The sequence below is a fragment of the Pituophis catenifer genome, unplaced genomic scaffold (genome assembly GCF_029215685.1).
Source record: "Pituophis catenifer annectens isolate HBS135680 unplaced genomic scaffold, rPitCat1.0.hap2 SCAF_2, whole genome shotgun sequence".
NCBI classification, from domain to species: domain Eukaryota; kingdom Metazoa; phylum Chordata; class Lepidosauria; order Squamata; family Colubridae; genus Pituophis; species Pituophis catenifer.
The window spans coordinates 84,494,422-84,507,326 of record NW_027256882.1 but is presented as its reverse complement, the minus strand read 5'-3'; the positions used below and the strand labels follow the sequence as shown (position 1 = coordinate 84,507,326).

The 12,905-nt window shown below is 36.2% G+C and overlaps 1 protein-coding gene across 1 annotated transcript in view; it reads left to right on the top strand.

The window, feature by feature from the left end:
* The window catches only part of DOCK3 (dedicator of cytokinesis 3), a 180,406-nt gene extending 176,552 nt beyond the window's left edge, over nt 1–3,854 (top strand). The window contains exons 55-57 of the mRNA XM_070934373.1: nt 528–650; nt 1,283–1,365; nt 3,357–3,854. Coding sequence (XP_070790474.1) covers nt 528–650; nt 1,283–1,365; nt 3,357–3,854 — 704 coding nt within the window. The remainder of the gene's footprint in view (nt 1–527; nt 651–1,282; nt 1,366–3,356) is intronic.
* Nucleotides 3,855–12,905: the final 9,051 nt, after the last annotated feature.

The following is a 12,905-nucleotide window of genomic DNA, read 5'->3' as shown; positions in this document are numbered from 1 at the left end:
AATCAATGAAAAATCTTGTGGATAATTATTAAAGCAAGTTTCTAGGAAGGATCTAATTTGAAATCTAATATAATTTCAGCATAAATTTTATTTGGTGAAATACTCATTTGGTGTCATGATTATAGAGCAAGTTTTCAAAAACAGTTTGAAGCTATGAAAAATATTGTGGTCATCGTGGCTCTGTTGTGCATATTGCTATTTCTTTTCCTAATTTTTTTTTTGGCTTCTTTTTTATCTTGATTTTCAAAGCAAACAACAACTTACTACAGTATAGTGTGTGTGTGTGTGTGTGTGTGTGTGTGTGTGTATTACTGGTTTTCAGAGTTGTTCTGTTCTTTCATTAAAAAAAAACACTATTTCCTATCATCTACCCCATCTTCATGGATGAATATAAGTAATAGCATGGAGCCAGTCCCAAAATACTCCAGAGACTGAAGAAAATAAAAATGTCAGCCTTCAATCCTGTCAAGTCCCAATAAAACCTATATTTGACTATTATCCAAATACAATCTGTTTCCATCCTTCAGCTGTTTCAGCAGCACCGAGCAGCTGGAGTCTGGACAGCGGAACCAGAGAGGCCCTGCCATTCCTGTCTGCTCATGTTGGGAGCATCCTGATCCCACCAGTGCCTCCCCGAAGCCTGACCCATGGTAAGGAAGTGGTCAGGAGATCTGCAGAAGAACCCTACAATGATGCCCAGATAAATCATGTGAAGGCCAACACAGACGTCTTTATGACTTCTCTAAAAAGAAAGGGAAGTCATGGAGGAAAATATTTTCCTGGTTCTCTTGGCTGACAGTTAACCTAAACCTTGAAAACTTCAGAAGGGCTGTGAATGTGCTTTGGGACTGGACTTAAGATTTTTAAATGATGTAAGGTAACGTAAGGTAACGTGATGTCTTGCTGTAGGTTTTAATGTATAAATATATATTGAGCTCAAATTATTTTTGGAAACAAATATTACTTTAAATTTTTTATCATCCTTCCAAGGACAATCAAGTACTAAAAAGTAATTGAGATTTCAGATGTCGATTGCTAATGAACCTGTTTTCCTGCCATGGGACTCTTAATACAATATCAGCTGTTGGTAAAATTCCACCACATTTACTGTTTACTTCCATTTTATGTTTATTAAAAACATTAGACTGTATTTACATAATAACACTGATTTCTGAAAGTGAGTGTTCAACTGTCAGGATTAACATTTGCTTTGACTAGTATTGCACAAATTAAGAAGTATGAACAGGTGAGTGATTCTGCTCTATCTGACTTCCCTTATCAGGCCACTATTTACTACACTTTGATGCTTTCCACCATCATCTTAATGACGCTCCCCCAGCACTGCCTGCACGAACACTGCGCAAGGTAAATGTTTTATCATATTTCAGAACGTTCCATCCAGTATCATCCTAATATTGCTTAGATTAGAATTTTTAGATATACCTGTTATGCCCAGTTTTTGGAGAGATTAAAAGCAAAAATCAGTATCCCTAAGAGAAACATACAAACTCTGCAAGCTGCTGTATAGGGTCTCCTGGGTTATTTGAGAATAAAATGCTAAAAAGTAAAGCACGTCACCAGGATGTTCAAAAGAAAAAAATAATTTCCTGTTTGTTCTTTTATATAAGCTGTTCACCTTGAATGAGTTCATATAAATTATGTCCAATTTTTGCTCATGCTCCCATATGAGAGGATGAGTCCAAAGTTTCCTCTTAGCTTAATAGGTACTAGGGAAGGAAAATGAATCTTTGCTGCCGAGCTGGGCTTTTAAAATCAAGGGAGGTGATACACAATATATACTAAACGTGGCTGAACAGCTAAGACATCACTGACAAACAAGCCTTTTCTTAGCACATATTTTCATTTCCAGTTATTCAAGTGTATTGATTAAAATAATTTGGTCCTTATAAAGGAAATAGCCTGTTTATTATCTCTATTTTGTTTTCCATAATTTATTTCCCCAAAATTCCATCTTAACTTCACTTCGAATTACCTCTCCACTGAGTTGACCTATAAATTCTTAAAGATTATTTTTCATCTCTACTCTTGTTTCAAATCTCTTTTAAATGATATAATATTCATATAAGCAGCTATTTAAGGCTATTATGATAGCTGTAATATTCTTTCCCAATCTCTCAAAGTTCTTTTGAAATGTGTCAAGTGTGATGACTTTTTCAATAATTTCTATAGGTTTTTCTATAGAAAACCTATAGAAATCATTGGTCTATTTTTTCTAATAACAGCCATTTCATTAGGTACAAAAAGGGAAGTAAAAAAAGTTTACTTCTTGTTTTGTCTTAAATCTTTGATTTCATCCTTAATTCTTTGATCCCTAATTCTACTGTATGAACACATGGTTTGTCTCAGATTTGTTTTGCAAATTCAATTGTCTTTCTACAAGAACACTGAACAGTCTGCATTTCCATTAATCTCTTACTTTATGTATTTAATTATTTTTAACTCTTCAATAAAAATCCTAATGTTTCAAATATAACTGACCCCTTAATCCATTTTAAACTTTCTTTCTTCTTAAGTGTATTTATCTAGATGACAGTTAGAATCATCTTTATGTTGCCTATGAAAAAATGAGGGAAATGTATGTGTTATTTTTGTCATCTTTCATATATGTAAATGCTAATGTAATGTAAAGCACCTCCCAAGTCTATTCATTTTAAGTTTTCCATACTTGAATAAAACTGAATGCTCTATTTTATATGCAGATTGCATCCAGTTCACCAAGAAATTACCCTTAAAAACAAAAAGCAGTCTTGCCTAAAAATTGTACATATTTAACTAAAATTAAGTTGCTTCGTGCCAAATTATACGATATAGAAGAAAGATTTCTAGCAATGAATAATTTAGATATCCAAATGAAGATTCGCATTCAGTCTTTAAACAATATTGAAAGGCTCTTAAACAATCTATTCCTTTTTTAACCATTCAGTTCTAAAGTATCCTGTAAGATTCTAAAACACGCATGCTTTTTTGGATATTTTGCTTGGTCCAGTTATAAAGACATTGTTCAGCTGTAAATATTGTGCTTTTCATTCAATATTACCTAATAAAAATGTTGACATTTTGTGATTTTTCGGTTCACCAAAAATATATACAGATTAGATAATACTACCATCACAAACTGATGTAGCATTTTAGAAGCTTACAGAAGGTGAGATATGCTTCTTTTTAATTGAGATGAAAATCAAGGATATCACTACCATAAAATGAGCTGAAAATAGGAATAATATTCCTTAATCTATTTCAAATATAAAGCATTCATCATGGAACTATATGAAACTCTTTATATGTTCTAATATGTGCATGCCTGTCTCTTTTGCTTTGCTTTTCCATTTAAATAGTCTCCTCTTCATCCGATACCTGCATCCCCCACAAGTCCCCAGTCTGGCCTGGATGGAAGCAATTCCACTCTTTCTGGTAGCGCTAGCAGTGGCGTTTCCTCACTAAGTGAAAGTAATTTTGGCCATTCATCTGAGCCCCCTCCTCGAACAGACACAATGGATTCCGTCCCGAGCCAGACGTGGAACACTGATGAAGACTTAGAGACACCCTATCTCCCTGTCAGGTACAGTCTCTCAGAACCTGATGTTTTAGAAACTCTCAAAACCCAGCCATGCCGAAGCCACTCTGCTCCGTCTGGAGTCATTCCTCAGGACACTATGGACCCTCCAGCTCTACCCCCTAAACCATATCATTCCCGTCACCCAAACGAAGAGGGAATAATTCTGGAAGAGGATGAAAAATATCGAGCACTGCATCGCAAAATTGCCCAGCCGGCTACTGGTGCAAAAGAGGAGCAAGCAAGGGTGGCATGGGAGCATGGCATCAGCGAGCAGTAGGCAAAATTGTCAGAGTATAGTTTGTATGATCATTCCAGGTTTTAGAACCAGAACAGTATGTAAAAAAGCAGAGAAGTTGATAATTTTTCTTCTGCTCTGTGAGATTGACTGGAATCAGAGACTGAGTCAGCATGTAAAAAACTGCTGCTTTCCTTTTTATTTAATTTTATACTTTCCAGGTTTTTAGTGGTTTGGGATTTGTTCTTTTTCCCACACTGGATGCTACATTCCTTCTACAATTTCAGATAACAGGAAGAATTGAATGACACAAGGGGAAGCGGCATGGGATTTTTACAAGCTTTCTTCTTGGTTTGAAGATGTGCACCAATCGAAGGAGTTGCACTAGGAATGTGTTTATTTGTTGTGTTAAATGGATTTGGAGATTCCATGAAATGTCAAGCCAGAAGGTGCAGTTTAAAGTTTTAAATACAGTGAATTCTGCTTTTGAAGATAACTGGATCTTTCAGGCTTCAGGCATATGAACTCTTTTGTGGTGATCTCCTTGCACTGCCTCAGGAATGCTGAAGCAATCTGACGTATGTTCGCTTGCTATTGCCTATTTTACATATTTTCTAGTTTGCTAGACTTTTTATTTCAATTTTTTTTCTCATCATGGTGTATTCAAACAACCTGTAGCCCATTTTTGGCCAGCTGTGCCTAAAGAAGCTTTTGGCCCCAGCATTCTTTTATTCCTAAAAAATGGTGTTGCCAAAAGCCAATTCAGGATTGGCAAAGGAATAAACTATTGAGTCAGCAGCTGGGAATCTGGTCTAGAATAAAATAAAAGGAAGATCTGAGTGCATACTTGATCTTTGCCTCAAATGTCTTGTATCATGTTCCCCAAAACTTTCAGATCACCAAAAAAATAAAAACCCTGTTCCAGTGGGTTAAGGTAGAAGTATTAAAATTGTGACTGATTGAAAGACATTGACATACAAAGAAAGGAGCTACTTAATTTGTATTCAAGAATTAGTTCTGCCAATTAATTTTACATGTTGCCATTATACATTTTCACCAAAGGAATCATGATACATGGTGCCATATATTATGCAGTAGTTGATAGCGTAACTAAACTTGGAAAAGTGTATGAAAATATATAAAAGGAATACACACATTAAGCAATATGGAAAACTTATAATGCAAAATAGTTTTATATTGATAATTGAAGAATTTTAATCAATGCTTCATTTTCTTATAATTCATTCCAGGTTCTCAAAAGGAAAAATATAAAGGGAAAAGCTTTAAGATCCAGATTTGTTTTTTGCCCAGTCTTTGGAAGGGTAAACATCCCATTTATTTTTACATTTTTCACAAGCACATTGTGAAAAATGTGTAAGTTGATGGCTGTACCACAAAAGTCCGAACTAAATTATGAATCACTTAATACTTTAGGATCCTATTCACTATAATGGATTTACTCTGTGTTTCTCCCACAAAAGTCAGTAATTAAGATATCTATCCTTTAATAGAACGTGCAACATTGGTAGAATGGATTCTCCTTCTTGTGCCCTTTATACTCTCAAAATGTATTCTTCTTTGAAGCAGACTTGAGTATAAAAGCGAAAAAGAATAGCCAATGTATGAGTGAAGGTCTGCTCGTGAAATGTTAAATAGAATCTAGGAAAAAAACAAATTTAAAATCTTCAGTTCTTTAATCAGTGAATTATTATTTGTAGGGAAAAAAAGGAAACAAATCTAAAGACCAAGGGTTCAGTGTCCACAGCTTTCTATGGCTGAAATTGCTTTTCATGGAAGTACAAGTAGTCCTCTACTTACAACCATTTGTTTAACAACCACTTGAAGTTATGATAGTGCTGAAAAAACTATTAATTGGTTTTTGCATTCCCACAGTCATGTGATCAAAATTGGGTGCTTGGCCTGTATTTACGATGGTTGCAGCATCTCAGGGTCACATGTTCATGATTTGTGATCTTCCCAGGGGTTTTCCACCAGCAAAATCAATGGGGGAAGCTGGGGTTTCACTTAATAAATGCAGCAAAAAAAGATAGTAAAATCAATTGCGACTCACTTAATGATTGCACTGTTTAGCAATAGACCATGACAAAAAAGGTAGTGAAAACAGGAGCGACTCACTTAATGATTGCATCACCTAGTAATAGAAGCTCCTCTCCCAATTGTGGTCAAAAGTTGAGGACTACCTGTAGTTGTTCAGTTACTTTCCTCAGTGTCTCTTCTGTGCAAAACACGTTAAGTTCTTAAGAGAAAAGTGACATGAAAATTTTATTTTGTTTACATTCAATTCTTAACTTAGTCCCTTTAGCAGCATTTTCCCATTGGTGCCCCCATCTACAAAAGCACAGTAGAAAATATAAGTTTCAAATTTTAGAACATCAAACATCCAGGCATCCTAAATTTCACTCATCCAAAACTCCAACAGGATTCTTAAAGCATATAATCTTTTTGAAGTTTGAAGAGAGCGGCAGCACACTCCCAAGCATGTTTAAATAAAATATTTGTTTAAATTCACTGAGTCTTATTCTATAGTAAGTGACGGTTAGAGGATTGAATTCTGGATGTTAACTATATATTTTTTCTTTTTATTTAGCTTGGAGTTTTTTTAATGGGCCATATAATATTTAATAAATTTATATAGCTGAACATCTACTAATGGAACTCTGGGTGACAACAAAAGTTAAAATATAACACACAAATCAGTTGAGGCCACTTAAAAACACTTTACCAGCACTTTCCCCAGACACAAGTCAGGCTCCAATGATATTGTAGCCTGAGTGTCTAAAGGTTTTTAGACTTCTAAGTGAAAAAGGTTGAACTATTCCAATGTCCAGCAGGAGGTTATTCCATAAGGGAGGTGCCATAACAGACCAGGCATACTTCCTAGGATCTACCAGGTGACTGTTTCCCTCTGAGAACATTTGGAACGTGCCTATCTTTATGCATCTAGTCTAGTGGAACAGGCAGAAACAAATGGTACTGCAAGTAACCTGGCTCCATGACTCATAGATAAAGTGACAACCAGTACCTTGAATTGCACTTGGAAGTCTACTGGGAACCAGTGAAGTTTACATAGCAGCATACTGTATTGTGTCCACAACTGTACATGCCACTGCATTGTGGGCCAGTTGGAGCTTGCAAATGCTCTTCAAGGGCAGCCTCATATAGAATATGTTGCTATAAGTCTAAATGGGTGTGTATGTGTGTGTGTGAAGTGCCAATTTGGTGTAGTGAAAAAAGAATCAGGCTAAAAACCAGGAGACTTGACTTCTAGTTCCGCCTTGGCCCAGTCATTTTTTCTCAGCCTAGGAAAGAGACAATTGCAAAACCATTACTGAAAAAACTTGGCAAGATAACTTCAGGGACTTGTCCAGGAAATCTCCAAAATCTGGATATGATTGACCAGAGCAAAGGAAAATCGGGAGGTTATTAGGGCACTGCCTCCCAATCTATGAACTGGCACAACTGATACATAAGACGTCTCTACTCAAGGACCTTTTTGCCACAGCTGCTGTTTCTCAATCAGAAGCTGAGGACTACTAGACATTCCCACATCGTGGGAATGTCATCCCATCCAGAATTAAGAAGGGAAGATCACTAGATTCAGGGGGCTTTCAAAGACACAGTCAATCTCATCAGTTGAGAAAAAAATCTGTTCTCCACCACTCTCCCAGCATCCAGGTACTGGCAGACTACCTCAACAGTATCCAATTGGATGGCCCGGGGCAGAGGTATAACTGAGTATCATCAGCATACTGATAATACTTGATTCAATGCCAACAAATGACCTCACCCAGAGGTTTCATGTAGATGTTAAATAGAGTTTCAAAGACCAAGCGCATTCATATTGCCATTATCACCAAGTTCTGTGGAGAAAGGCCCGTTTCGATATATTAATAAGAATTTTCAGGATCCATTATTTTTCAGTTTCTTTTATGATGTTGGTGTGTCTCCACACAGGTTTGTGATAGCTTTTTAAGGGAAGCATTCTGTATATATCTGTGTGCAAAATATAAAAGCAGATTTCCGGTATATTTTAAAAGATAAATGTGAAACTAAGCATTGTATAATTTGGAACTGGAAGATCACAAAATACAAGTAGTCCTCACTTTATGACCAAAATTGAACCAACATTTCTGTTGCTAAGAGAAACATTTGTTAAATGAGTTTTGCCCCATTTAAGACTTCTTGTCACAGTTGTGAATTGCTGCAGTTACTAAATTAAGTAATATGGTTGTTAAGTGAAACTGGTTTCCCCATTTGACTTTGTCAGGTCGCAAAAGGTGATCACATGACCCCAGGACACAGCAATCATAAATATGAACCAGTTGCCAAGCATCTGAATTCTGATCACGTGACTGCGGATGCTGTGAAAAACAGTCATAAGTCATTTTTTTCAGTGACATAACTTTTAACAGTCACTAAATGAATTGTTGTAAATCGAGGACTACCTGTATATGGGTAGGAGTCAGGCTCTTTATTAGATACCCTATGCTGTATTGCTAAAGTTGCTTATTAATTTTTCAGATTACCAAATAAGCACTATTGCATGGAATCTATGTGTTAAAGTGGCTTTCTGTAAAAAGCATTTTTTGGGACGCAGGTAGCTAATGGAAAATAATCTTTTTTATATTTTTGGACACAAAAATAGCACAATCATGCTGCCTTGAAAAAGGTATAAAGTGCTCCAAAATATGTTGCCTGGAAGAGAAAGTTTAAAGACATTAATGGTTGGAAAACGGGATGAATTCATTCTATCATGTATTAGTAATAGAGAATATAGTTAAATTTTGCTATTATAGGAAAAACAAATCCTTTCCCAGGAAATATCCCCATAATCATTTTGATTCCCCATCCCACCCTTGTTCTCATTTTACTGTCCATGGGGACTAAATAATTTTCTATATGAGGAATAATGAGACTGCAGGAACTTTAGAAAGGGAGTACAATTTGCTTAATTTTCTCTGTATTATGTTTTATGTAGATATCTCACATGAATGCTGTGTAGTTGTACAGGAAATTGAGCAAAAAATGTATAGATTGTGATGTCTGGTATTCTGCCCTGTAAATGTGTTTTTTAACCTATGCCAATCTTATTTAAAAACACACACACACACACACACACACACACACACACACACACACACACACTAAACCAGTTCTCTTTTTGTGTATTCTTGTTCAGAAAACCTGTATTAATTGTAAGGAAAACAAACTAAAGGAAAAAATGTACCAGAATCCTAAAGATATTTGGTTGTATATATTGTGATAGCATGTTTGCAGAATCAACAAATAAGTGATGTGAATTTTAGGTGTAAATATCTGATGTTTTGTTTTGGAAATTTTCTTTCCCCACTCAACTGCTGTGATGTGGAATTAAAGATTAATACTGATATTAAAAAGCATTGAGCAAATATATTTTCTGAATTAGTGATGAAATATTTATTTAGATGGCCAAGAAAAAGACTCCAGCACCTCTCCATCAGTAATTAGCACTCAGATCAGCATAGATTAACTCCAAGGTCAACTTCAGACCAACAATCAAGTAAGCAATACCCCAAACAAGAAACTGCCAAAGAGCCATCAGTAAACAGCCCAAAGGAAGAATCCCTAAGAGCACCCCCACCCACACAGACAGGCAAGACACCAGAATATAAACTGACAGCAAACAGCACTCCTTACTAGCACTGTGAAGCTACCTAGTTAGGGTAATGAAACGTCTGCAAACAAACAAACAAAAGAAAAAAAAACAAGCTCAGAGCATCAAGGACCCCTCATTTCAACCCTGAGCTACAAATATTCCTCTTTAAAATGAGTAAAGCAGCAAAAAAACAAAACTGATAAAGGAGTTTGGTCTCTATTCTGCAGTGGCTCCTGCAATTGATGAACTGAAATCCAGCAAAGACCTGGACGATCTGAAAAATTATCAACCACTATAACTTCTCTGCCATCTCCACAAGGCACTGGAATGGATATGGATGATTCCCAATCATATCTCAAAATTCATTGATGCAAAGATCATAAGGGAGCAAGCAGTTTTTAGACCTTGGACAAGGTTGTTGTGGCCAAATCCTAAATCTTAATGCAACATATTGAGGATGTTTTCAAAAGAAAGCTAATTACTGGAGTGGCTTTCATTGACTTAACTACAGCACATTACCCTGTTAACCATAGAATATTGCTACTCAAGTTGATTATCACCAGATATAATAAACTTACCAGGATCATTGGCAGCTTCCTTCAGAACTGTGTCACTGAATGGTAAGAACAGTAGATGGAGGATACAGAAGAAAGGACTGCCACAAGAAAGTATATTGTCTCCAACATTGTATAACATACATACAAATGATCAACCAGTCCTCGACAACACATGTCTATTCATCTATGCAGATGATATAGCAGTAGCCACATAAGGATCAACTTTTGATGAGGGAGATAGTTGGAAAACTTATAGTAGCGCTTGAAGAATTAAGATATTACACTATCAACTATTTAAAGCCCAACCCAAACAAGATGCAAGTATGTGCTTTCCACCTTTGAAATTAAGATGCAAAGGAACCGATTACAATGCTGTCCAACACCAGAGGGGGGGGAGTGTTAAAGCATAGCCTTGCTCCTGGGTTATTTTCATCCAGTGGAGAATGGTGTCGTAAGCAATGCTTGACCATTGGGGAAGCTATTGTTTTTCTAGTAAATGTTCAAAGTCCCCTGCTCTTAATGTATCATTTCACTTATTCTCAAAGGAGAAATACAGAAACCTTTACAAATTCTATTCATTTGCAAGGGAAAAGGGGAAAACATGCATTTTTCCATACATATAATCCGAGAGATTTTACTTACTCTAAAATCAACAAGTTTCAACATACAGACTACATAAATTAAATCCTCTGTAGTTAAACTAAGATGTAATGAAACACACCTGAAGCTATTTTTTATACATTTTTAAACACAATAAACAAATGGCTCTTTGTGCATTTCCAGCTTTCGTAAAAGTCCAAGTTTCTTAAAGGGTAGTAAAACTTCGTTAATGGTGTAACAAAATTGAAATTGTCTAGCATGCTTCTGACATTTCAGTATTCTGGGTTCAGAGCTAATTAAGCAAGATGGGCCACCATATAGATAAAATCAACTAAAACCATGTTATAGAAGGCAGTAACATCTTTCATCTCATGCCTTCAAAACCAACAAAACTAACCTCGCTAGAAAATTGAACTACAAAGCAAAGAACCATTCTTCCTTCCTTCCAAGACTGATTAAAATAGAATGGGTATCTTGGTTCTTTCAGATGAACCAAAGAAAGAAAAAAAATTAAAACTATACTAATTTGTATGTTATATTCTAAAAGAGAAGACTTCATTTCATAAGCCTATCATGCTGTAATTTTCTGCCCTATTATATGAATTTATTTCCACAAACTCGTCAGTAAAAACAGGTCTTTGTGTGCAGAAGAAACAACAACCAGTGACTAAGTGAGGTTACAACTCAAGTGTTAAGGTGTTTTACATATAAAAATTGCAGTTGTATAGCAGCAGGGTATGTTACAAATTCCCTCTGTTAAGGAAGTCCACTTGGAAGGGCCTTTTCTGTCTCTCCCTCCTGTGGAACATCATCTTCATAGACGGGACTCAATACTCTTCCAAAAGGCTCCTAAGACATGGTTGTGCCAGCAGGCCTGGGGATCCCAGGTTGATGTGGAGTCCATCAAGTAGTTATTATTGGGTTTTATGTTTTAGTTTTGTTGAGGGTTTCTTTAAATAGATTTCGTGCTGTAGTGGTGCATTTAGGTATGCAGTCTCTACATCCAAATGATTAACTATATATTTATATCTAGCTGCCCATACCAACGCTGCACTTAGTGTAATGGCTTTTAAATTTAGAGCGAATACCTCATCATAATCTTCAGATTAAATCCTTGAGCTACCAGCCTAGCCTTATATATTGGTTCACCCTTTATACGTCTTTAATTTATATATCCACTTACTACCGAGTATAGTTCTACCTTGTGGTATTTTTAGAGTTTCATAAACATTTAAATTCTGCAATTTTAGTTCTTTAGTCTTCGCAGATCTTCACACTTCCTGATCTTCAGGTGGAAACATGGTTAACTCATATGTTGTAGGAACTTTATTTGATAGACCATTGTTTCCCGATACCTATCAGGTGGTCTTGTTACTCTATTCGATCTTCTTGGAAGATCAGGACTTACAGATGGTCTCTCGCACCTTCACCTGTTCCTGTACTATGTCCTCCTCTACCTCTTTGTTCTGGATTTCTGGCATTTCGTTAGTAGCTTCAGTCTGAGTTTCAATTATAACCTCATTCTCAGTCCTCAATTTATTCCACCCTACATGCTCCATAAACTTTGCATTCACACTGTTAACTACCGTTGTTGTTCCTTTTAGCCAAAATCTGTAGGACCTGTGGTTTGAATTATAACCAACAAATATTGTGCCGTACTCTGGCCGTTACGTCTTAACTGCGATGGAATATGTACCCATGCAGGTGACCTGAATGTGTGAATGTAACTCAAATCCAGCTTTTTTCCATGCCATACAATATGGAGTATTTTCTTAGTGGTTGTATTTACGACATTGTTCAAGAGTGTATTTGCACACATTATGGCTTCTCCCTATAGACCGGCTGGTAAACCTGCATCAGCTAACATTGTTCTCATCATTGCTTGTAAAGTTTGTCATCTCCTTTCAACATATGAGTTACGTTGTGGTCTATATGGAGCTGAACATTTTTTTTATACCAGCATTGTCCAACATTGATTTAAACCTCGTGTTTACAAACTCAGTACCGTTATCAGTTACAATGGTAACTATTTTTTGCTTTGTTTTTCTCGACAAACTTGATCCACTGAACAAAATACCGAAATGTATCTGTCTTATTCCTGAATAGGTAGCAAAAACCATACCTGGAGTAATGGTCAACTATGCTTAGGACATAACAACCCCCCCTTAGACTAGCTTTCATTGGCCCTATTAGATCAGCGAATGCCACTTCCAGTGGTCTCTTCATTTTAAATCCGTCAAACCTATTGGCAGGGAGTGTTCTGCTCTTTTGCCGATTACA